The following is a 25,904-nucleotide window of genomic DNA, read 5'->3' as shown; positions in this document are numbered from 1 at the left end:
TTCATTAATTTCGCCCGTGCCTTATCGGATGATTGTGGGGACGCTTTCGGCGGGTTCAGTTAAAATGGCGTCGTTGCTAAGAGCGGATAGTCAAGACAAGAGTAACGGCTGCAGGTAGATTTGGACACCGAACCGGAACCTTATTGCACTTAGCAGCGCCATGGCAGGCGTGGATCAGAAATCCCCGAATGTCTTGCTTCAGAGCTTGTGCTGTCGGATCATGGGCAAGAGCGAAGGTAAAAAACAAAACAAAAAACAAAGTAGATGTGATCTGATGACACCCGGTGTTCAGCAGCATCACACAGTAAATGGTAACGGCAAATGGCTGTTTACTCTTGTGCACAGTGTAGAATGAGATAGGCCTTGCATAGGCCAGACTGTCACTAGTCTCCTTTTTTCATATCAAGACTCGTACAATGTGATTTTGCACTGCATAGCAAAAGTGCTGTCTCGGTCAGACTGACAAGTGGAGTGCACTGCACACAGAAAGAGACCACAGTGTACAGTTACCTGTCTTTATGCAAACAATGGTATAGAAGATAGGTTTGACTTACATTGTTACAGTTTTGTAACGGTGTTGTCATTATAACTTTGCGTGTTTTTTTTTTCCGACTGCAGAGGTGAGCTATGTACACTGTATTAGATATCAAGACAACAGGACCGAAGTCGCTGCGGTAACTAATCAAATAAAAATGTTAAAGTGAGTGACAGGAATCTATAGGAATCCTTGCACAAGTTTGTTCTGTACTGATCTGTGGCAAGTAGACCTAGGATAGTCTGGGCCCTAGCTGTAAATCACCTTTCTCAAAACCAAATACAGTGCCTGCATTAATCCAGCTGAATTCATAATTTACAGCTGTGTAGTTGTCAGGCTATATAATCTACTTTTTATTTTGCATTTGTTTCAAAATGCATAAATAAGTTTGCAAGGAATCCTAATCATTGAAATGCTTTTGAATTGGTACAGTATTTCCTTTTGTAGTTTGTAATCCTCGCGGTGTCATTAATTATGTGAATTATGTTTGCTGTGAAGTGGTTAGACACAAATGTTTACTTCTGCTTGGATGGAATGGCACATTTGCCAGAAGACAAATTGTTTTACTTGTGCAACTGTAAAAAGAAAACATATGCAACACCTGAAGGCATCAAATGATGTGCACAGTAACCCCTACGTTGAATGCAGGTAGTGAGCCATTGGTATTGACCTGAAAGGTCTGCAGGAAGTTTGTTTTGATACCACACCCTACATCCCTATCATAATGCAAATAGCAATAATGAAACATCCCTTACAATGCCATTCCCACGGCACAATGTTTGGTTGTGTTAGTTTAATCACTTTCATTTAGAATTTGTATAATTCAGAGAGTAAAATAATACAGCCAATTAGTAAAATCTAAACACTTTTTTATTTCTTAGTTATGTCAGTGTTTGTTACTGCAATATGCAATATAATTTAAGATTTCAGTACTATTGGAAAACTGTTTTAAGGGGGTGTTTCACTGTGGCATGTGACCTGACCATTCAAGTGTCACTCCTGGTACTAGTTACAATGACCTAATTCTGGAGCCTAATTTAACAACCATTATAAGATCTTAATCTTGGCCATGGTAACATAGTAGTCCATGACAAGTGCTTACTGTATACTAACTATAGTAACAATCCTCTAAAGTATGTAATTGTTTTGAAATTGTATGTATTGAGCAATATGAGTGAATATTTAATATTCATACCTGTTTTTTTTTTGTTTTGTTTTGAATTTGTTTCTCAGTTGATGTTGCACACCAGTTCCAGTATGCTGTCCGAGTTGTTGGAAGTAATTACGCTCCTACAATTGAACAGGATGAGTTTCTTGTTGTCGAAAAGATAAAAAAAGAACGTGAGTTAACCTTTTTGATGTTTTTAATGTTTAATTTCAGAAGATTAGCTGAAACTCTGATGTGTTTCATTGTTTTTTGTGCAGACTTGATTCTCCATTGCAGAATTTATATTCAACCCCCCCCCCCCCCCCCCCCCCCCCCCCCCCCCCCCCCCCCCCCCCCCTTAGTATTTAGTAATAATATCTTATGAAGTCTAAAGTGACTAAAGCAATGTGTTATAAGAACATAAGAAAGTTTACAAACGAGAGGAGGCCATTCGGCCCATCTTGCTCGTTTGGTTGTTAGTAGCTTATTGATCCCAAAATCTCATCAAGCAGCTTCTTGAAGGATCCCAGGGTGTCAGCTTCAACAACATTACTGGGGAGTTGATTCCAGACCCTCACAATTCTCTGTGTAAAAAAGTGTCTCCTATTTTCTGTTCTGAATGCCCCTTTTTCTAAACTCCATTTGTGACCCCTGGTCCTTGTTTCTTTTTTCAGGCTGAAAAAGTCCCTTGGGTCGACACTGTCAATACCTTTTAGAATTGTGAATGCTTGAATTAGGTCGCCACGTAGTCTTCTTTGTTCAAGACTAAACAGATTCAATTCTTTTAGCCTTTCTGCATATGACATGCCTTTTAAGCCCGGAGGGGAGAGGATAAAAGACAGACTAGTACGGAAAAAGATTTAGGTAAAACTTTGTATAATTCTGGTCGCTCTTCTTTGTCATCATCATTAAGCATCTTCAGGACAAAAACATAAAATTTGTACGTTGTGTGTGTGTGTGTGTGTGTGTGTGTTTTGTCTGATGTTAAAAAGGCCCATTCTTTCAGTTGTAAAGCAGAGAAGAGAAGCAGATGCTGCACTTTTATCAGAGCTCCACAGGAAACTTCAGTCACAGGTTTGTTTTTAAAATTAATCTTTTTCTAGTGCTGCAGTACCCAGCTAATTTAACCTGCAAGAGTTTCACTTTTACATTGTGGGCTGATTGTGTATAATTCAATTCTCTGGTATATACCAGTATTGAGGTTGTCTGGTTGGATGCAGTAAAACATTTAGTAGATGTATAATCCATACACTGTAGCTGAATAAAATTTGATATGGGGCGGCTCAAAAGTAATTGAACAGTATATTATTAACTGTGACTTCTACTGTAACTCACCCTCTATACTGTAACAGTATGCACTTATTATCCAGTACATTTTAGCTAAGTTCAAGACACAAACAAAATTAAGTTGGCTTAATTACATTTTGTGACCTCATAATAGTGTTTGGCTGGTCATTAAACATAGATTTGTATTACATTGTAAAAAGTACTATTTCACTTTTTCCCACACAGGGGGTGTTAAAGAACAGATGGTCCATACTCTACCTCTTGCTCAGCCTTTGTGAGGATCCACGTAAACCACCTGCCAGGGTAATAGCAGGATTTAATTTATACATTCATTAAGTCTGTGGAGTTTGATAAACTGTGCTGATTCACATAAAAAAGGTACAACAAAGATTACTTTTGGTAATACCTGTTAGTAGTATCACCTGAAGACCACAAAGTTTTCTTCTTCAGATGAAGAGTGGAAACTATTTTGTTCGATTAATCAGGGATGGAAATAAGATCATTGCATAGCAGGTTAATCCATTACTGGTTTTACAGTGAGTTTAATAAATCATACCTGAGCTTGTTACCTACACAGTGGCTTATCAGGGGAGTAGTGAAAACCTGGAATGGATGAAACTGCAATACAACAGTGGTCTTGTTCCTGCCCCTGTTAACTGTTTAAAAAGTATCTGCCCAGTAATTGGTATTAGATTATATTTTGCATGCTAGTTTTAAATATATTAGTCCTTTTGCAGTTTAGATCTACACATTTCTCTTTAATTACTGAAGTATCTAATATTTAAAGAAGTCCCTGGAATGAGGAGGGCTTTCAGGTTTGCAGCAGCCTTTTCGTGTAGCCTTGTTGGCAGATATTGTAGGCTGTGCAGATTATATAAAAGATGCAGTTGAGTGGAAATAGTGTAATTCTTTCCTGCTTTGTTTTATTGCAGATGATTAACCACACTGACTGTTTGCTATAATGTGAAAGGCGAGATACTGGTGTTTAATTAGGATAGTTATTTTCTAATTTTGAAGTGGATGTAATGGTCATCTATGTGATATAGTATTGTTAGAACAAAAACCAATTTAGAAATAGTAGTAGTTTCACAGTAAATTAATTCCCCATGGAAGACTTCTAATTTTTGGCCTTGACACAGTTAAGTTTTAAAACATTAGTAAGTGCAAACTAGTCACTGGAGAAAAGCTTAGTAAATACTGTAGGACTCGCAGGAATAGTCTGTTAAATTGTTTTTTTATTATTTGTCTAGAAGATTCAATTGGATTTTCTTCTTTTCTTTTTCTAGGTTGCTAATTATACAGCACTGTTTGCTCAGGCTTTGCCAAGAGATGCTCAGTCTACCCCACAATACTACTGTGCCAGGCCACAGAGCCTCCCGCTAAGCTATCCTGATAGGACTCAGTCTGCACAGAGCTCTGGTAGTATGGGCAGCAGTGGGGTCAGCAGTCTCAGTATATATGCAACGAATGGGCCCACACCTACCCCACAGTCTCTGCTTCCAGGGTGAGTTTGTGGTGTTTTTGCTGTCATCCAAGAAAATATCAAGTCCTAAAGGATTTAGAAGGGAACTTGCAGTTGAATGAGGTTGGACTGTTTGGCATATTTGACAAACGCAGGGAGCATTTGTGTGCAGTAAATACACAATTAGTAATTCATCCATTACATCAAACACTCAATCATAAACAGCAAGGTAAAAAAGATGTTATGGCTTGTGCCTTCACACTAAAACATTGTAATAAAAAAGTTTAGGGGTTTTCAGTAGTTTAGTATTTATTATGTTTTTTTATTTCAGTTTACATTACAGTGGTGTACAATGTATAAAGATTTAAGAGTTGTGCAAATATTAGAAACCCAACATAAACATTGAACATTATGTTTTCAGTGGGATTCTCCTCCTTTTAATTAAGATAGTTATGTAAAAAGTCAAACACCAGAGTCCAATAAAATGAGCTTACATTAGAATACAAGCCTCATTTTTATGTTTTCCCCTGATACAGTTTGATATGTGTAGAAATACTACATTGATAAGATAAATGTACCTTGAGCTCTGAGAAATGGGATAAATACATTTTTTGTTCTGGGCAATGGTATAAAGGTACCTTGAGCTCTGAGCAAAACAATTGAATGTAGTCGAGGTAAATAGGCTGTGTGTACTGTCTTTACAATAATGGCAACACGGGGACAAAGGGAGCTGTAACTATACCACCTTCTTCCTGGAAAAGTGTTCCGAAAGCAATTCCTACAAAGTGAAAATGTGTTCCACTTTCTTGCTAGTTTTTTTTTTTTTCTGCCTGAGTTGTGGATCATTATGGATTTTAATATGAAAGACCCGAGTGTTTTTTATTTATTGAAAATAAAATGTTAACATTCAATAACAAAACAGTTATACGAAAAGCTGGCTGGTGCTGTGAAAAAGTATACAGTATAATGAGGATAGGCAGGGACAGTCTATCTTAACTTCATCTTAATGTTGCTGGAATCTACAGTGTTGTTGATTTTACACAGTATAATTAAATATGTATGTAAGCATTTAAGTATTGATTTTACGAGCAAAATATATATTCCTGTTTGTGATGATGCTACACTCGAGTACTAGTATGAGGGCAGTAAATTGTGGAATGTGAGGATTTTACACATCATTAAGTTTTAAAGAAGCACTCTGGTATCACTTGTAGTTGTTATTTTCTCTGTTGCAATTAGAAGGCTGTTGCATAAAGTTGAACAAAAACCATAATTAGACTTTTATGTTTGTGAACTGGCTATCATTAAACTGATAAATATCGCCTTTCTGAAAAATAACGCCTTCAAGTTGTTTTTGGTTATGCAGTTGAATTGTTGTTTGCCAAAATTCCATTTAAACAGAGGGGTATGTAGATGTTCAAGTATAAATGTAATGACAAATTAGGATAAAGTGTTCCTTATTGTCACATTGTATTTCATATTGCTGTAATATACCGGTATCTTTTTTAAAGTGAGTGTTTACAGGCGTGGAAGTTTACCAAAACAGAGCTTACCTTTGTTTAATATTCCCATTACTTTGATTAGGACTAGTTTCTTTAGGCTCGTATGTTCAATTTTCTCTGATATTGTAAACAAAAATCCCCATAAAGAATGGCTGTGCAATGCTGCTTACTCTAATCGAATTTTTTTCCAGCTGTAACTAAAGCCAAGTACACATTGACCCCTTAGCGAACAGGGGGGCATGCTCAAAACACGGGTGCCATAGAGATTAGATTATTGACAGACAGATGGGCAAAACATTCCGTCAGTCATGTGTCATGTAAGGGCCTTCTGCAGAGCCCGTGCTTCATAAAAAAAAAATGTAATAGTATATTTTTCAAAAGCTTGGTTACATGTCAATGTTTTTAAAATGAAAGATCATTTTAACATTAAAAAAAAAAAAAAAAAAAAAAAACTGCTGTGGGTGCTGAGCATAAAATAATATTTAAAATGTTTTATTAACCTTTTGTGAGGTTATGCAGTGTGACAGACAGATCATTTGAATTGTGTAAAAAGTTAAACTGGAGATTACAATATTACAATAATACAGTAAAATTACAGCATAACTAAAAATGTCTTAGTTGCTTCTTTTATCAAAAAACATGCATCAATTAGGGATGGGAAGTTTAAAAGTATAAACTATAAAGAAGTGATAAAACGTTTAATAGTATGCTAGACGTATAACTGGTCACATGACAAATGTCACCAAATGCATATTTTTTATGTATTAATTTTAGTAATTTATCATCAGTTGTCTGTTTCGTATCAAACTGCTCTAGTGCCACAGTAAGGGAGGATATTATTAAAAGGAAGGGGTTTGGCAATTGCCTCCAAGTAGCTTTTCTAATTGGTGCAACAGAAAGATTGACACTGGGGCGGGTTTTATTCTTGGTCGATCTGGTGCTTCATTGGTGCACTGTATGTGTTAGCAATTCCACGGCGAAGTAATATAACGTTAATGACAAGCATTTTTTCTGAGTTTGTTCTATACTTAAAATGGCTTCGCTAAACAAAGGAAGCCACGTTTAGAAATATTTTGAGGAACCGGACGAGAGACCCGTGGTATGTAAAACAAAATTGTCAAACCACAAAAACGCAAGTTCAATGCTTCACAGTTTGAAAGGAAAACATTCAGAATTCTTGTGGATGGAGCTACTGATGGCAATAAAAAGCAAACATCCATAACAACATTTGCCATATATTTGGCTGAACACGGCGTAATCACGTAATATCCCCTATGAGGACAGTACGTGTGAATCGTGAATGCAGCAATATATATATATATATATATAAATTGTTCAAAGTAATGGGAATATTAAACAAAACTAAGGTAAGCTCCATGCCTGTACACACTCACTTTAAACCAAATAAAGTTATTTTGTGTACTGGTACTGGTGGAGTGGTGTAACAGTGTTTCATGAAAAAAAACAATTAACAGATGGCTAATGTTGCTGGTATGTTCAGTATTTAGGAATGTTACAAAGATGTGGTGGTGTGGTGCTGATCCTTAAAATGTGAGGCATGACTGTTTGTAGTGCCTTCGTAAATGTTTACTTTGTATGAGCTTTAATGCAGTTTTGTTGTTTCAGACAAACTCAAGGCATGGGAGACTGTCTTCGCCAGCAGCTGAGCTCACGGCTCGCGTGGAATCTCTCTGCCGCAGCGCCTTCAGTGCCAACTTCTACCTCAAGAGGCCTTGCAAACTCTGTGACCCGCAGTGTGCCAAGGTCTAGAAGGGAAGGGGACACAGGAAGCGGTGTGTAGACTGTTTACGGCTGAAAAACTAGTTCACTGCCAGTCGAAAAAACCTTCATTACATTGTGCTATTCAAATAAGGGTTTTGAATCATTCCCTTTCTGTTATTCTTGCTCGCATCAACCTGTCTGGTCTGTTGTGGAATGATTAAAAGTATCTATGCTTGTACATGCCAACTCTGGCCTGCAGGCTGCTGATATATCCATCTTATAATTCTGTGATTACCAAGCGCTCATTGTTCACTGCATGCATGGCAGAGTATGATTGCCTAATGCATGCTCCAGTAAGCTCCTTGCAAGTCCAGAAAATGTCCAGACAAATAGTAAATCCATAACATAGATTCTGTGAGGTGGCACAGAAAGTCTACCAGTTTCACTTATTGCCCTTCAATTTACAATATTTTTTCCCCAAATTGAAACATTTACTGGTACTTAAGCTTTCAGCCTTTAAAAGATCTTGGCCTGTTTTAAATGATTAACTACTGACCTTTTCAAAACTGTACAGTGTAATATTCCAGTGAAACTTTGTGGGTTTTTTTGTTCTTGTTTTTTTTCTCCAGGCTGTGTTGAAGTAAGTGAGTCTGCCCTCGTAAGAGACATTTTATATGTCTTCCAGGGAATTGATGGAAAATGCATCAAAATGTGCAGTTCTGAAAGCTGCTATAAAATAGATGGAAAGGTAAGTGAAATATAGTATAGTGATGTCTTATTCTATGTTTTGCATTTTTCTTAAAACATGTTTGTAATGTATTGTTAAATTTATAACTATCATATTACACACATTGGGATGTGTCCACTTGTATAAATTGCTTACGTAAAAGAATTTGATACAGGGACCTAAAGTGTGAATTCACAACTTCAAAAATAAATAAATAATAATAACATTTTAAAAGTAAATGTTATTTGTATAACTTTGACAGATTGTTCATGTAAGACTGGTCACTAACACGTATCATGCGCTGTGCCAATACTGAAGAAGTAGCACTGTGTCTGCCTAGACTCTCCACTTCTAATGAAGTGCTCAGATGAAGGCAACATATATAACCTGAAAATATAACAAATGATTAGCCAGCAAAAATTTTAAGATTAAAAAAACGGATCCAATATTCACAATGTACAGCACAGGAAGGAAATCCACCTCCATGACTTATTTCTTCAACTTTTAACCTAACTGTATCAATATTCTGCAACTATGGAGCCTCTGTACTGAATTATTTTTATAGTATGTTTGGCTTTTTTTTTTTTTTTCTCTCTTTTGCCTCCAAACACTGTAAGATTGGTACACTTAAATTGGAGGCTATCCACATTATATGTTAAAAGTTTGTATATATTACTATTGTCTAACATTTTCCCCCAAAAGTTACTCAGTGTTAATCTTTGCGCTATCTTAATGGAAATAATTGATTTAAACTTGTTTGAAAATCACCTAGGTTTAAGCCAATGACCTTCAGTTTGAACACTTAATACTTCTAGCATTGTCCTTCCTTGATTCACATTTGGAGGACAAGATAAGAGAAAGGCAGTCAGTAATTTGCAGAAATTGTTTTCCCCAACTGACATAATTGATCTCCCTGAATGGGACTAATAATCAGTGTGCTCCGGCAAACCTTGATTTTCAGCGTTTCATATTTGAGCTCCAGACTATATTGCCAGAAGTGGCCTAAATGTACATATTACAATTAAAAAAAAAAAAAAAAAAAATCATGATAAATAATGTATTATTTTAGGGTTCCGGATTTCAGTATTTGTTTTTTCTGTCATTTCGACTGAAGCAGAAACAACGCCATAGTTAGCATTTGAACTGAATAAATCGCAAGGTATATTGTACACCTGTTTTAGACATCTTGCTTTGCCCACCACGCAGAATAACAGTTTGTAGAGAGAAACTGTGGGCTGTGTTATATACGTGTATTTATAGAAAAGACAACAATGAATCTTTGTCAAAGCTTTTGATTTTTTTAATACCCTGAGAAAAAGGAATGCTATTGCCCAAAAGTACTCTTCTGGGGTTAATACATCCAGAGAACTTCTCAAATCCAGTAACAGCACAGTTTATAATCACAGTGAACATTCTAAATCTCCAGTGTTTTTCAGGGACTATGACAGACACCTATTTCATGGCTTTTTTTGCTTTGTGGGTGTATTTAAAGGAATTAATCGTTAATGAAAAAACAAAAATCCTATTTGTCTGGTTTTAAACTGGGAATCGCAACTGTGCCTCTAGCATTTGTACTTGATGGTGTCATTGCACGTTATACTACTACTTGTTCCGTGCTACCTCCTGCATAGATTCTTTCTGAAAATGAATAAAAGTGTCACGACATATTTTGACTAGTGCCTTTATTAGCTTACTTCTGGAAAATGTCATTCACCAAGTCAGCTTTCAATCAAACAGTAACATGTATACATAGACTAAGTAGAGAGAACTTCTATTTATGGCAACTGTTCCAGTATATTCCCATTGCTTGTATTGAATAAATACCTGGCTCTAAAAGTAGAGACCAAGGCCAAATCTGCTGATGTCCTTCTAACCCTTTTACTTTCACCTTTCTAATTGGCACCAATCTTCCCAAAAAGGACAACACCATTTCAATTCGCCAGTAAAATCTGGAGAAATGAGGTCACATTTATAACTGTGATACAAGGCTAATGAATCTTTCCTGAAAAACAAATATTGAAATGACCCTGAAGTGTTTGGTTGCAGCATGTACCCTTGAATTATTACACTGTGTAACATTTTTTTTTTTTTTTTTTGTTCCTGGGTAGTAAGTGTTATTTCCTAATTGCTTATGCCTCAAAAGTATAGACAAAGGTTGTTATTCCCCACAAACTTTGCTTTTGTGACCAGGACAGTGATGTTTCAAAATATCACTATTTCCAATGGGAAAACGGGCAAATGTGTGTCTTTTTGTCAAAAAACAACAACATATGAATCCAAATTAACATGTATTTATACTAAAGTAATACAAAAATGACTACAAAAGATTTAGAAGTGAGTAGTTTTTCGAGATTTACGATTATACTGTATTTACAGTATATTTCTAAATCTCGAAAAACTACTTACTTTTTTTCTATACATAAGCAATTAGGAAATAACACTTACTACCCAGGAACAAAAATTGTGTTACATAGTGTTATTTTTGCTGTTTGACTGTGCTTGGTACAGGGACTTGTTTATTATTGCTTTAAATCATTAAATTGGTAGGAAATTATCATTTGAAGCAAAAGTAATGTCAGACTAATTAAATCCCCCCAAGTCTGCGTGTTGATGCAGCTAATAAAAGGGATGGGCATGTATGTTTTAGCATGAGTGAAACTTACATTTCATGATCTTTGTGCCTAAGTGCATGTGTTTTATATGTATTTTGTTCTGTATTGTAGATTGCAGTATCTAAGTCGCTGAGAGACATCACAAGCAGGCTAGCAGAATTGGGGTGGTTACATAACAAAGTGAGAAAATACACAGATCAGAGGAGCCTAGACCGGGCATTTGGACTTGTTGGACAGGTAACAGACTGAGATTTGTTTTCGATTTTCTCAGGTTTTATTATTGCATGTTAGTTATTGATTGATCAGTTGCAATTACAGGTCATGAGTGTTTGTTAATAAATGGTAAATGCCAATAGGTCGACCACTGTAGAAATGAAATACAGTAAGTACTGTGTCAAAAACAAGAAAATCCAATAAACAGTAACAGATCACTGTGGAAAAGCAATACATGCAGTTATTGTTAAAGAAGAAAATGCCCAACTTGAAAGGATAAATATTAGTCGCTGCAAAAATAAAGATGCACTCTTACTGCTGTGTGGCATTGTATTAATTTCACTTTACTTGTTTCAGAGTTTTTGTGCTGCTTTACATCAGGAACTTAAGGAGTACTACAGACTACTCTCTGTTTTGCATTCCCAGGTAAGAATTTATGGAGGAAATGAAATCAATTGCCTGCTTGCTAGGATATATTTTAAGGAAGCTATTTAGGTACTGAGAGAAACCTATTGTGTGTGTTTTGTCTCATTCAAAATGTGTTCCCTTATGCACCGAATGATCCTGTTGGTCTTCAAACTTTCATCATAGACTCATAACCTCCAATAGATTTCTGGATTTCATTTGGGTATAATTGTCGATTTTTTTTTTTTGTTATATGCAGGTTTTTAAAAAAATGTTTGATTGTAGTTACACAATAATGAGGGGTGGGGGCACTGTTTGTTGCTTTTAGTGTGTTAGAAATGACAGTGAGTCTAGCCTATACAGTATTATTATTACTATTATTTATTTAATTATTTATTTAATTATTTGTCTATTTATTTTTTATCATCAGATGCAGGTTGAAGATGACCAAGGTGTGAACCTGGGGGTTGAAAACAGCTTGACTCTCAGACGCCTTCTTGTTTGGACTTATGATCCAAAGATCAGACTGAAAACCCTTGCAGCACTTGTGGATCACTGTCAAGGTTGGGATATTTTACATAGCTTTCAAATGCACTGTACCTTTTCATGGAGTTTTGCTTATAAAGCTTTTCAATTAAAGATACTATTTTGTGTCAAACAATCTAAAAATGACTAAGCCAAACTAACAGCTGCTGTTGCATAACTTGACCCCAAAGAAAGCAATAGGTGATCACTAACTGCATCCTCTTTGTGTGCTTATGTGCACAGCGAGGACATTGATTGTCTGGGTTAATCAGTTTATTGCAAATAGATAAAGGATTTATTCCCCATGTAGTTGTCATACTCGCTTTTCTTTCTAATTTTGAAATAGAAAAATATGTTTTAAGGTTTAATCATTTTACTTGTAGATTATTTATAGAACAGCTTAACTACCCCTCCTTTGAGCTGTCTTTAGGGACAGTTCTTGAGGCTCCATTCCATTAGGGACATTTTGTTTTATATAGCGTATGATGGTTTACAAAATGAAAGAGAAACTGTCAGTTTGTTGGACCTGAGTATAGATTTTCGTCCTCTTGCTTACCCTGGTTAACGATGTTAAGTGGCACAGAGTAGACAGCAGCACTAGCAGCAGGTACATTTCTCCTCTCTCTTTCATTTAATTGGTATTTAATGTATAGACTTTGTTGTTGCAGGGAGAAAAGGGGGAGAGCTAGCGACAGCTGTCCATGCTTACGGTAAAACAGGGGACCCGTACATGAGGGCACTAGTGCAACACATTCTCAGCCTGGTCTCCCATCCCATCCTAAACTTTCTGTACCACTGGATTTACGATGGGGAGCTGGAGGACACGTACCATGAGGCAAGTGCTTTTTGTATTCAGGTTATATCCTTTTTTTATGGGTATTGATTAAAACAGGAATTGGATAGTAGTAAAAAGGCTGATGAATGACCAGGTCGTAATATATCAAGCTCATCAAGCATTGTTTGTGTTTGTTATTTAAGCTATCTACACAGAAGACCTTAATATCTGTACTGAACCTGGTTACTTAATGTGAGAGCTCTGCGGTAAAATGTTTTATTTTCTCCATCTATATAAATGGAAAGGAACACAGGAAACTGTTTTGTTCTGAATATTGAAAAATGATCTTTGCTTTTGTTGCAGTTTTTTGTAGCCTCTGACCCAACAGTGAAGACTGACCGACTATGGCATGATAAGTATACTCTTAGAAAATCGATGATCCCTTCCTTTATAGCTATGGATCAGGCCAGAAAGGTATATAATTTGTTTGATATTCTGAGTGTTTGTATATAGAAGGTCTCTTTGCTTTGGACTGTTTTTTTTTTTTTTTTATGATTCCCAAGCTAACTTTAGTCTAGTATAGAAATTAATGAAGGTAAACTTGAGGCATCCACCACAATAGTTTTTCACGACACATTTTTACATAATCCTAGTTCGTGCTATGTAGTGTTATTACTATAGTAATATTGAAGCCAATCCTGACATGAAGTGACACAACTATACATACAGCACTTCTCCAGTTGTGATGAGCTTGGGTAAGGAGTTTCTTTAGGACAATATATTGAAGGATCAAAATGCAGAGATCAAGGAGGTGTCTGTCTCTTATCTATGCCACATTCACATTTTTAACGTGTATCTAGAAAAACTGCTTATCCAGTTGTGAAAAGTCTTGCATCACAATTTTAAGCACTCATTAATTAATGATGTTTACAGTAGGACTGTTGACTGAAATAAGCTTTTTAGCTTGGATTCAGGCTTCCAGTATAACTTCAGTAAATGTGCAGTGTTTCTCGTGACAGGTGCTTCTAATTGGAAAATCTATTAACTTCTTGCATCAAGTTTGCCATGACCGAACTCCTCCTGGTAAAATAATAGCTGCATCAAAATCTTCGGATTCTCCCAAGGATGGTATGACTCAGTGGTGTTGCTTTGTTTTGTTTGTTTAAACGCATAGGTTTAACTGTGCTTTATTTGAATTAATGTGGTGGTGGTGGTGGTAGTGGTAGTAATATTAGTTGTAATGCATGTTTTACTTCTGAAAGTAATATATATATATATATATATATATATATATATATTTATATATATATATATATAATATATATATATATATATATATATATATAAACCATTATTTTGCATTACGTACACAATGTTGACTACATTCCATTCCATTTTGCACATATACCTGCAAACGCCTTGAAATACCACTTTAAATGACCCCCAAATACTGACAGTGGTTTTGGAAAAGGTAGGGAAGTTAAAACAACCTGCATATTAAAATGCAAATAGATTTTTTGTTTGTTTGTTTCTGTTTTTGGCATTCATCACTGTTTTCCATTAGTCTCCAGTGAAGTAAACTATTGGCTTTGCTGTTTTTGTCACAAATCGATATAACGTGTAGAGTGGTACTTCAATTATTGAAATATGTTTGGCCTTGCATAGATAGTATAATTTCGTTTTTTAAATGCCGATGGTCAATTTTGTTGTTTCTAGCTGCCGAGTTATTTACTGATTTGGAAGGTGCCTTCCAAGGCAATATTGATGCAGCCTATTTTGAGACAAGTAAATACCTGCTTGATGTTCTAAACAAGAATTACCACCTGCTGGAACACATGCAGGCCATGAGAAGATACTTGCTTCTGGGTCAAGGAGATTTCATACGCCATTTAATGGACCTGCTAAAGTAAGTGTCCCAGGGAACCGCAAAAAGCCCTTTTATTTTAACAATGTTCATGTTAATACATTGTGCTTGTCTATTATAATAAGACAGCCTACACTGACGTATTTACTTACTATAAATCACAACAACTGATACTCCTAACAAAAAGTATTGTTTTGTTTTTATTTTACTTTTGAATTGTGTTGTATTTACTATGTATGGGATGACATATGTACACAAGTTTTCTTGTGTACGTGTATTTAATCCATGCAGTAGAATCTGTCCTATGTTTAATCTGAGTTTGTAGTTGGCATGTACTCCAGTGCTTGAACTCAAACGCACTTCCGTTACAGTTTGCCTGAAGACAATTTACTCTGAATCAGAGTTGTTTTATGTTAATTTGAAATAGAAATCCTATTGTCATTACAAAGTTTATTGGTAAAGTAGGCTATTATTTGTTCAATTATACAGTGATCTAATATGAAAATGTTTTGTGCTTTTAAAGCACCTTTTGTATTAAATGAGAAATCACACATCTTTTTTCTGTGCTCCTTAAAAAAAAAAAAAAAAAACCTGGTGAAAGTGTTTCCACATCATAGCAAAAAGCTAATTTGTACAGCACCATCGGATTAGAACTTTGGATTCAGTTTTGAATTAGAAGTGGTTTTCAGTTAAACACACATTTTTGGCTTCTTGCTGTTTTATTTTTGGGTTACATATTGTCAGATGCAAAATGCAAAAACCCCCAAAAAACTGTTCACTAAAACACACACGTTCAGGTTAATTTGTGTCTCACTGTACCAGTTAATTCAAGACTCACTACTGTATATTCAGTGATATTTAGAATTGAAGCCATCTGTGCACAGTCAGTACATGTCATCAAAGAGTTATCAAAGTCTTGCAAGTGTCTGAAATGGTAAGCACAGTGGTAAACTGAAATTACATGTTTAAAGTTGTCAGACCCCTCTGAACTGTATTTATTCTTTCAAGTCTGATCAAGATCCCGTTTAACTTCTTGCAATTTAAGATGTCATAATGTCCAAAAGCTTAATACTTTTGCCAAATAGTTTGAATAGAGAGATAATTATTTTAGAATCAAAGGTAGTAACCTTGACCTAATTTTCATCAAATATAAGACAGATTAACTATTCTACACTGCTTAGCTAGTATTGGGCTTCCAGACCAAGTTATGGTTCTATTTGGTGAATGTTTGTTCTTAACTCGCAGGCCTGAATTGGTGAGGCCAGCCACTACCTTGTATCAGCATAATCTAACAGGAATCCTTGAGACGGCAGTCAGAGCAACCAATGCCCAGTTTGACAGTCCTGAGATTCTCAAGCGACTTGATGTCCGACTTCTGGAGGTACCATTTCAGAAATTGTTGTTGTAGAAACTCTTTAATGTGAGCTTCATAAAGCATTGTAAAGTACTAACGAAACTGTCCTCTCCTAGGTATCCCCAGGTGATACGGGCTGGGATGTGTTCAGTATGGACTACCACGTCGACGGGCCAATTGCAACGGTATGTTATACGGGAGGTGATTTCTGAGAGTATGTCTGAATTTCTTTAAATAATGAAGGTGGAAGCTGTTCACTTGAAATTTCCTAACAAATCATAAAAGTACTAAGCACTTGGATAACACATTCTTGACTCTTTAATCTCACTAGGTTTTAATTATTGACGTGGATGAAAAAGGTTTCTTCAGTAAAGTGGTTTTAAATATTACATGTGAAGACTGAATCCTAATTTAGTTTTTTAATAGCCTGGTTAGTAAAATTCCACCATGTACGAAAAGCTAACATACATAATGTAGTCACATTTTAAGTTCTGCAATCAATAAAAACTTAAACTCTTGTCTATTACCCAGATTATTTAAGTGTTTCTCAAGTGATTTATACAGGGCCTTTCCAGAGGGTAGAGCTTTCGCCTGTTTCAGAAGGACTTCGTTTTTATTCATGTTGCAATCCTATCCTATTGTGTTAAACCATTTTTCTTCATCACATATCTTAGTGTTCATTTAAATATATTTTCATCTTGTTTGATGTCAAGCCTTTAAAAAAAAAAAAAAAGAATACAATATACCATTGTGGTTAAATACAGAGCACTCATTGTTTTTATTTATTTTAAAATGTTTACACAGTCAAACATCATTTCCTAGAGAGCTGTGTGGCTGAGGTCATTCTCAGCCTCCAAGACTCAAGGGTAATGAAAATATAAGGACCAAGGCCTCTTCATTCTATCAGATTATACCCCATTTACACTGGCACACCCGACCCGTGAGGGCCTGGGACCGTCACGAGTCTGCTGCTTTTACACTGGCAATATACCCGACCCGAACCGAACCGACACGTACCGGGAAACTCCGGCCCGATAACGTATCTGAATCTGGCTCTGGGCCGAAGCAGGCCATGGGCGGAGTTACTGACTTTCGTCATGACGCTGGTGTATCTCGACTGCCGCATCTGTAACCTTATTGCTTTTGCTTTTATTTTATAAATATGTTTAAATATGTTTAAGTTTCTTTTCAGTGTACACTGTCGTTGAAGTTGTCTTTTTACAGGTTAACAAGGGTAAAACTAAAGTATCATGGATTTGCACTTTTTCTTTTGGTCGATTTTCACTAAATGTCAATCTCCATACATTAGCAGTTTATAATTATTTGACGAGCGAGTCAGTGTTTTGATTTAACTTGGACCCTTCTGTTATATATTAAACAGAAATAATGAAACTCCTTTAACTTATGTTAGATAAGACGTTTGGCTTTAATATCGCTTTATAAATAAGTTAATCTTAAATAAAATAACAATGAAAACTAAAGACCATCTTTGTATAGAGCTATAATAATCAACATATTCAAGCATGACTTCAGTGTTATTTTTAATGATTGTTATTACTAATTTTAGGCTAGAAAGTTCATACTGCATGCAAATGTTTGAACGACAAAGCATGAGGGGGAAAAAAAAAATTCACTTTTTTGCCATACGCCTCCTCTCTATTCTCTGCTACTTGGCACGTTCGTTACGCGTGACTTCATTCGGTCGGCTTGGCTCTTCACTGTAATACCTGAGCTGTATCAGGCTGGCTGGGCTTGGGTGTGCCAGTGTAAAAGGGGCATTCAATAAAGGATGGTCATGATGCCAAATAGGACAGGAGAGAGTTCGCAGAGTGGCTGGGTGATGTATTTAAAAAACTTTCTTGGCTTATGATCCCTAATATGTATCTTGCTGGGAGACTTTTTTGTTCACTTTTGAATATTGAATGTATTTGTAGGTATTCACTCGGGAGTGCATGAGTCATTACTTGCGTGTGTTCAACTTCCTCTGGAGAGCTAAGCGAATGGAATATATTCTTACTGATATTTGGAAAGGCCAAATGTGCAATGCCAAACTCCTCAAGAGCATGCCAGGTAAGCAGCTAATAATAGATAGAAAATAGATTTGATTTTTAAATAAGGGAATCCTACTGTGGATGACTAACATGTCCACAACTATGTCTTAGAAGACAGATTAGCCTCAACAGCCCGATCAGTATTTTCAATATGGCTGGTTTCAGAATGGAGTCCAATATTAGTGTGCAATCCAACTGTTGTATTGGATCTTAAATGGACTTTTTGTGGGATACACCTTTTTCAAAATGTGCAGTTGTGCACAACATCTAGCATTTGACCCACTAAACAAAACAAAACAAACAAACAAACGACAACACCACCACCAAAAAACTTCACTTTTACTGATCCAAAGATAGTTCTCAGTGGGTCCTGTTCATTATTATTATTTTAGCATTTTATTCCACTAGGTGGCAGTATTATACTTGTGTTAAATTGTTGCATTTGTTAGCAAGAGGTAACTTCAGTACAGTCAAGCAGAGATCATGGATATGGGATGAAATATGCTTGTGTACTCAGGCATCTGGTTGCAGAGTCAGAGCTTCTCATATTAGGAAAGAGCACACAGTAAAGTTGCCCCGTTGTCTTAAGAGTCGATAACCAGTGACATGTTTCTGATTGATTACGTAGGATCATGTGTGAAATGTCAAAATAGTTTCCAAGTACTCCACTTGATTTTGCATGCTTTAATTGAACTCCTTGCCAATACATTAGTTTTAAACAATAAAAATGCAAAAAGCAAGATTAATAGATGTATTTGGAATGTTTATCATGTTTTACATTCAGAAACCTTTGGTTTTCTTCACAATCTACTTATGACCATTACTGTTTGTTTTATTTATTTATTTTTAGATGTGAACTTTTAGTTTTTCAGTACAGATGTATCCTAGTTATTTCCCAATCTCCCACCTGTGGTGACTAATTAGTAAGGTGTAAAAACAGCAAGCATTGGGCCTAGAAGGATTCAGTGACCACCTCTGTTAATAATCCCACACATTCATTTACAAACGTTTGACAAACTGCAATGAGCCTGGTGTTAATAATGCATTGGACAGTACTTTCTATTTTTGGCACACAATATAGTCTGTATAGGCTTTGTAGCAGGATATCAGGGTGAAGGTCAAGAGCCGCTAATTGGGCAAAGTCTACAACCTCTGAAGGTTTGATGTTTCCTAATCTCCTCCTTTAAGGGGAGGCTAGAGACGAAAGGGCTTTGAAAGAGGTGCTTTGGGCTCCCAGGGTCACCCGAATTAAATATCAGTTTGCTTTATCTTTAAATGTTTCATGTGCTCTGGACAATTGGCTGTAGGGTCTGTAAGATCACCAATTGTTTGCAGAAGGAACCTAGATTGAAGACATACAGTATAAGATTTGAATATCTAAATATTGAATGTAATAGTGCTAAGTTTCATTTGCTCTGCTATAGACACAATAGTCTGTGCTTGATCTGCTCTGATAGCTCTTGTAACTCTAGCCAATTACTTTGCTTACATGGTGGTTCTTGGCAAAATACATTTGCTAACGGGTGCTTCATACACTAATAATATCAAATGAACGGCAGCAACCTGCCAGTCCTCTAATGTCTTGTGTTTGCCTTTTACTTTGTTGTTATTGTAAACCATATCCATTAGCTATAGATATCGCTCTTCTAATTAGGTCAAGGGTTTCTTCATTGTGACTTTGCGTTCTTTACAGAACTCTCTGGAGTGCTGCATCAGTGTCACATCCTGGCATCAGAAATGGTCCACTTTATTCACCAAATGCAGTATTACATTACCTTTGAGGTATGTTCCATTGTTTGTAATCAGTAATGATGCTTGCGTGTGTGTATTTATCCATGTTGATTAGTGATCACTTTGGGTTTGTAGGTGCTGGAATGCTCTTGGGATGAACTCTGGAACAAGGTGCAACATGCGCAAGATTTGGACCACATCATTGCAGCTCACGAAGTGTTCCTTGATACCATCATTTCACGGTGTCTACTAGACACTAACTCACGAGTAAGACTGTTTTTTTTTTTTTTTTAACCCAAAAATTGTATAGTTGATTATGGTTTCTGGTAAGATGGTTTTTTTTCCCTAATCCCTATCTTATTTTTCTGCCCTATAAATGTAAGTTTCTTCAATATTCTGATGCCCAGTAACTTAGTGTTATAAATAGGCTTGCTACTGTTTGATTTTTATTTTTTGGCCAAATTGATGATTAAACCCCTTTATTGTTCAACATGCAACAAAACCATGGTCACCAACATTCTAATAGAACAACATTCAAATTGAAGTGACGTTTGGTCAATGCGGAGCTATGCCTGGTATAGATAAAGATCCTACACAATTAAAAAAAAAATAAAAAAATAAAAAAACTCAAATAAACCAGAGAAAACGCAGCATATAAACGTTTATTACACCTTCTTTTATAGCACACGTTTACTAGTAAAAGTATGCACTGAACAAAACAGATAGTTAAAGAGATCTAATTTACACTTATTATTTGTCTGCGCTCCCCCCCTTCAACTAGCAGCATTGAGCAGAATCAAAATTCAAAACACAGAGCACACATTAAATCTGGAGGGAAATTCAGCACCAGATTCTTGTTTTTTTCCTGCATTTTCACCAAGCAAGCTTCCATTATACTTTAAGACAGTTTCTCGGTGCTATCCTTCATATTTTTTTGACCTAGTGATTGTATCTGTTCAACCATTCTGTTTGCCTTTGCAGTGACTTCTGCTTTGTTACATACCAGGATCATTTCTTCATCTCCTGTGCCACGTTTCTTTACAGTTTTCACTTCAAAGTCAGGGTATTCTGCACAATACTCATTTAGTGTTTTCCTCTTGCGTCACATTTTTAAATAGAACAAGTACTGTCACCGTGTGTGTGTGTGTGTGTGTGTGTGTGTATATAGCAAAAGCTTACCTACAACCTTACCTGCTAATTTCAAATTCAGCGCATTGAATGACAGACATTGTAGCTGGCAAATGAAAGTGCACAGTCAGTGCCGGTCGGATGATTGACAGGCATTTAAATGAATGAGAGCATTCTGGCAATGAGATCTGTCAGAACAGGGTGAAATGACAGTGAAACCACAGCAGACCACTGAGTTGACTGACAGCGACGCCTAGCCATTCAGAGCGGAATGGAGACGGGACAGACGGTAAGTATAAAAACTACACCAACAGACTAGAGATGATTTCTAAATTATTATTTTTATTAAGAAAATAAAAAAATAGCGAGTGGTTTTACCGACGTTTATCGTATATAAATCTATTTCAGTTTTTGGTGAATTCGCTGTTTAAAAAGCTTTACTGATTTAATGTCAAAGTAGCAAGCCTAGTTATAAATATATTTGTATACAGTGTTTAAAGCTGGCCTAAAATTCAACCCAGTCCAAGGATAGAAAGTTTCTACGTGTTATTGTGCTCCGACAGTGCAAAATAATTGTTGTTTTTATTCTTGATTTCAAATAGAGGCTAGGTATCTTAGTGTTGTTAAACTGGTAAAACTGCTTAAAGAAAGCGTTTTTAATGATACTAAGGTGTCAAGAGACTGCCAGAATATGACCGTTGTGTGGATTTTGGTGGATCATGAAATTTGACTGCATTATTTCGTTTTATTATTTGAACGTACATTTGTGCTATTTAAAATATATGTCATTGTCTCCTGGTTTGCCTCAGGACCAGCAAAACATGTTTGTAGTAGTATATGTTGTATTTTAACGGAGATATTTTGGTATCTACACACGCACAAGAATCCACGCTGAAACAGTTAACACAAGGCATAACTAAAGTAACTTCTCCTGAAATTGAAATGGTACTTGAAATGTTTCTTTCTATCAGGCTCTTCTGAATCAGCTTCGAGCCATCTTTGATCAAATTATTGAGTTCCAGAATGCACAGGACACCTTGTACCGGGCTGCACTGGAGGAGTTCCAACTCAGACTGCAGTTTGAAGAAAAGAAGAAACGGCTCCAATCTGAGGTAACCTTTACAACTACCAATGATCCCTAGGGCCAGTGATACTCTGCCATAAGTATAAATGTGATTCAGGGCTATTGTGCAAGACACATGTTCACAAAAAAAAACCTTCAAGGTGCCAATGTGTCCTCTCTGTCTTGCCCTCACAGCTCCTGTTACATTAAAGGTCATAGAAACACTATTAATATGACCGCAGCCACAGTTGCAAGTTACAGTAAGCAAATCATTCAAATACACATTGTTAAAAATATGGTTTTGCTGTTTGAGCAAAGCAAAAACAAATCAATTGTTTTTGTTTTGTACTCTGTATTGCTGTACTGTACTTCGAAAGATTTATGAATTCACACTTTAAAACAAAAAAGCAATTGCAGAAAAAAGTTTTTAAATCGCCATTTATCACTGTGATTAGAGAGAAAATCCCCTTGCAGATTTAAATTAGATTTATCTGAGGCTATGAAGGAAAAATAATTAGAATTTAAATAATAAATCCCCATAAAGTTGAAGTTTTATGTTATTCTCATATACCACTCAAGCGACTGCAGATTCTTCTTTAGCACTACTGTAATACAAATGTAATGCTGAACCTGCTCATGTATTTCAGGGTGAGTGGGGAGTAACCACAGCAGATGAAGAGGTAGAAAACAAACGAGTTCAAGAATTTTGTGAAACTATACCAAAAATGTGCTCTCAGCTACGCATACTTACACATTTCTACCAGGTATGTCACTACTTTGCAATAAATGTCTTTTCTTGTTAGCCTTTTTTCTTCTAAGCCTTTAATTAGCTTTGAGTCTGTCTGAAGAGTTGTAAGACGTGAAACTCAATAGTTACTAAGAATAACCGGAAGCAACAAACATGACATTTAAAGCTGCTTAATAATGCTGAAGAATGTGTACTGTGTTATTTTGACAAATACCTTAAAGGGAATAATCAAATTTGAACAATCTGTACCCCTTATACTAAATGGTTGGTAGCACAAGTTCCCGATCTGCAAACCAAATTGGTCTGTTTTTTCTTTATTGCAAATATTTCTCTTTTGTTGTGCATTTATTATGTATTCTAGTTTTAATTGGTTTTGAAATACTAATATCAACTGCCAGATTCTCATTCTAGCAGATTGGATAACACTGCGTTTTATTTCAGGGTGTTGTGCAGCAGTTCTTGGTGTTGCTGATGACGAGTTCAGATGAAAGTCTTCAGTTTCTCAGCTTCAGACTCGATTTCAATGAGCACTACAAAGCAAGAGAACCTCGGCTGCGGATGTCCTTGGGGACCACTAGGGGGCGGCGAAGCAGCTACATGTAAAACAGCCAGCAGCATTTTATACAACAACTCAATAGGGCTACATGGATATTTTAAGTTTATCAGTTGCTGGGTTATGAAAAGTTTCTGTGTTGTTGCCAAAATCTAGCAACCCCAAAACTGCTCCAGTAAACCGCGTGGCTAAATGATGTGTCATTTAATAGCACAGGGTCAATTTCAATTTTTTTGGTCTTGTTTTTATAGCTGACTTGTAAAGACTAAAAATGGCAATTCAGTCTCTTCACTAGATGACATCACATCAGTGCTAGTAAATTGCATACATTGTGTAATTCTTCATATACATTGTTTGCTGTTTGAATTTGAGTAGTTTTTTTTCTTCCTAAATCACTGTGTAAAAAGTTGCTTTTTTCTCCCACTGTAAATTCCCACATTTTGCTACTGTTGCACTGGGTTTGTGTACACATTCTTTGTTGTGCGTATGTTTAAAAGGATTGGAGACTACAATTGCAGAGACGTTGTCCTTGTATTGCAAAAACATTTATTCTTTCAGAACAGGAGTAGACAGATTGACTCTTCTTAACATTTATATAAGCAATGGCAACATTTAACAAAACCATCACTTGCCAATTTAAAAAAAAATTAAAATAAAAGTCTGTAAGTATACATTTGGGCATTCGACAGCATGCAGCAATGCTGACTACTAGCTGATGTCGTGAGTATTCGATGTTCAGATGGTCTTGCAGTGTCTGATCTACGAAGACTACCAAGCGGCACTTTGCTTTGGCCGTTGTGGATTAGAGGAATTCAAGTTTTATAATTTCAGATTTATTTATTTTGGCACCATATTACTATCTTAACAAAGCTGTTCAACAATGGTGTTAAATATAACTTGAATCAAGAGATGTGCTTAACTTTGGGACTGTCAGCTTGCTAATTTAATTGAGGCTCCTCTAGCAATCACATTTTCAAATGACATTGTCTTTTTGGACTGAGTAATGTCTTTCTTGTTGCAGCTTTTGATAACTCAGCATCAAACATAATGTAATTCACTTATCTGTTAAATGTCTTAGAAATGGACATGCCACAAGCTTACTGAGCACCTTCACTTGTGGGTCAAGTTGTGTTTAACAGCCTATACAGCCTGAATGAATGTATGGTTCTTTTAAATTCTGCAGTAGTGTATTTATTCAGTGTGACCGCAGATCTCTCCTGTTACAGCATACCTCTTTTCGGCTTGGATCTGATGTTGTTTCTGGCCTGTAGCAGTCTGGAGCAACGCATCAGGAAAATATTTCAGCAGATTTATATAGGACAGATGTATATAGCAAATACACACATTTAAACAAACAAACAAACAAAAAAAAAAAAAAACAGTTCTGCCACTGATTCTTAAATAAAATGATTTCTTGATTTGTATGTGTTTTTGATGAAAAGGTGCTTTTAATGAAAGAGGTGTTTATATGAATGTCTGAGCTCATGATTTTAATTATTTTGTTTATTTTTAAACCTTCAATTTGTGTTTTGAAATCCAAAATATTTTAAAATGCCTTTGCTCAAGTGATGATTTTTGGGAATTCCTCCGGTTTGCATCAGTATTGATTTATGCACCGAAATATGCTCATGTTACTCAACTTGGGGTTGTTCATTTAATAAGAAGTACAAAATGCAGACAGTAGTATTTATGTCCATTTTGCTATCAGTACACCATCCGAAAGACTATTAAGCTCAAAACTGACTCCTAAATACAAATACTTAACATTTTAATCATTAATATTTGGTCACAATGGCCTGTTTTTCTTATCTGAACCATGTTCAGATAGTAGGCTGAAGATGTTGATCTAGTAAATACTTTATGCCTCTGTGTTGGAACTAATGTTTTTTTTTTTTTTTTTTTACCTTGTTTACAGAGTAATAAACCATGCATACATGCAAATAAACTACCCATACGGCTTTGATATTTATTTAGCAAGCAAATACTTGCAGGCATTTTGGTTTTTTCTTTTTCCTTTTAAACCCAGTACATTTAACTGAATGAGAAACTGCTGTTGGATACTTGCATTTCACAGGTGTGGTGTGCTGTGTTTACATTCTGTACCAGATTTATATTGGCAAACAAGGTATCTGCAAAGATTTTACTATCCGGATCTGTCCAATGCTGTAGTAAATCAACTTGCTGCATACTAAGCCTTGTCTAAAATCATAAAAAGGCAGTAATCAAGATGGTGAATATCAGAACAAAATATAATACTGAAAATAATTGGAACAAAGAGATACAACGATGTTAGTGTAACTGGTGTGCTCAACCGAACAAAAAGCTTACTATACTATGCAAAGCTAAAGCAGAAAAACAGTTAATGTAGCAATGTAGGACAATGCAAGCGCCAACCAAAACACAGAGTACATAGGGTCTATTTGGCAAAAAGGTGACAGACCTGAAACTAAAAGTCAAATTTCCTTAACATTAGCAGTCAGGGATTCGTGAGGCACAACAC

The 25,904-nt window shown here is 36.0% G+C and overlaps 1 protein-coding gene across 2 annotated transcripts; it reads left to right on the top strand.

Moving 5' to 3' along the window:
- Window positions 1-20: 20 nt before the first annotated feature.
- LOC121320818 (gamma-tubulin complex component 3-like) lies at window positions 21-25,373 on the top strand. 2 transcript variants are annotated; one of them, XR_005950882.1, is made up of 22 exons: window positions 21-236; window positions 1,769-1,876; window positions 2,689-2,756; window positions 3,195-3,272; window positions 4,256-4,473; window positions 7,560-7,726; window positions 8,285-8,403; window positions 11,106-11,231; window positions 11,565-11,633; window positions 12,043-12,175; window positions 12,806-12,972; window positions 13,276-13,386; window positions 13,932-14,040; window positions 14,629-14,818; window positions 16,022-16,157; window positions 16,247-16,315; window positions 18,065-18,200; window positions 19,875-19,963; window positions 20,048-20,179; window positions 22,012-22,152; window positions 22,299-22,363; window positions 22,751-22,842. XR_005950882.1 is itself a non-coding variant. In XM_041259474.1 (22 exons), the coding sequence occupies exons 1-22, from the start codon at window positions 161-163 to the stop codon at window positions 23,452-23,454; spliced, it is 2,721 nt and encodes a 906-aa protein (XP_041115408.1). In that variant the 5' UTR covers window positions 22-160; the 3' UTR covers window positions 23,455-25,373. The 2 variants fall into 2 exon arrangements, 1 of the variants encoding a protein (XP_041115408.1); XM_041259474.1 differs by lacking the exon at window positions 22,299-22,363 and adding an exon at window positions 23,293-25,373 and having other exon boundaries at window positions 22-236; window positions 22,751-22,867.
- Window positions 25,374-25,904: the final 531 nt, after the last annotated feature.

The sequence above is a fragment of the Polyodon spathula genome, chromosome 9 (genome assembly GCF_017654505.1).
Source record: "Polyodon spathula isolate WHYD16114869_AA chromosome 9, ASM1765450v1, whole genome shotgun sequence".
NCBI lineage: Eukaryota > Metazoa > Chordata > Actinopteri > Acipenseriformes > Polyodontidae > Polyodon > Polyodon spathula.
This window is presented reverse-complemented; position numbering and strand designations above follow the sequence as displayed.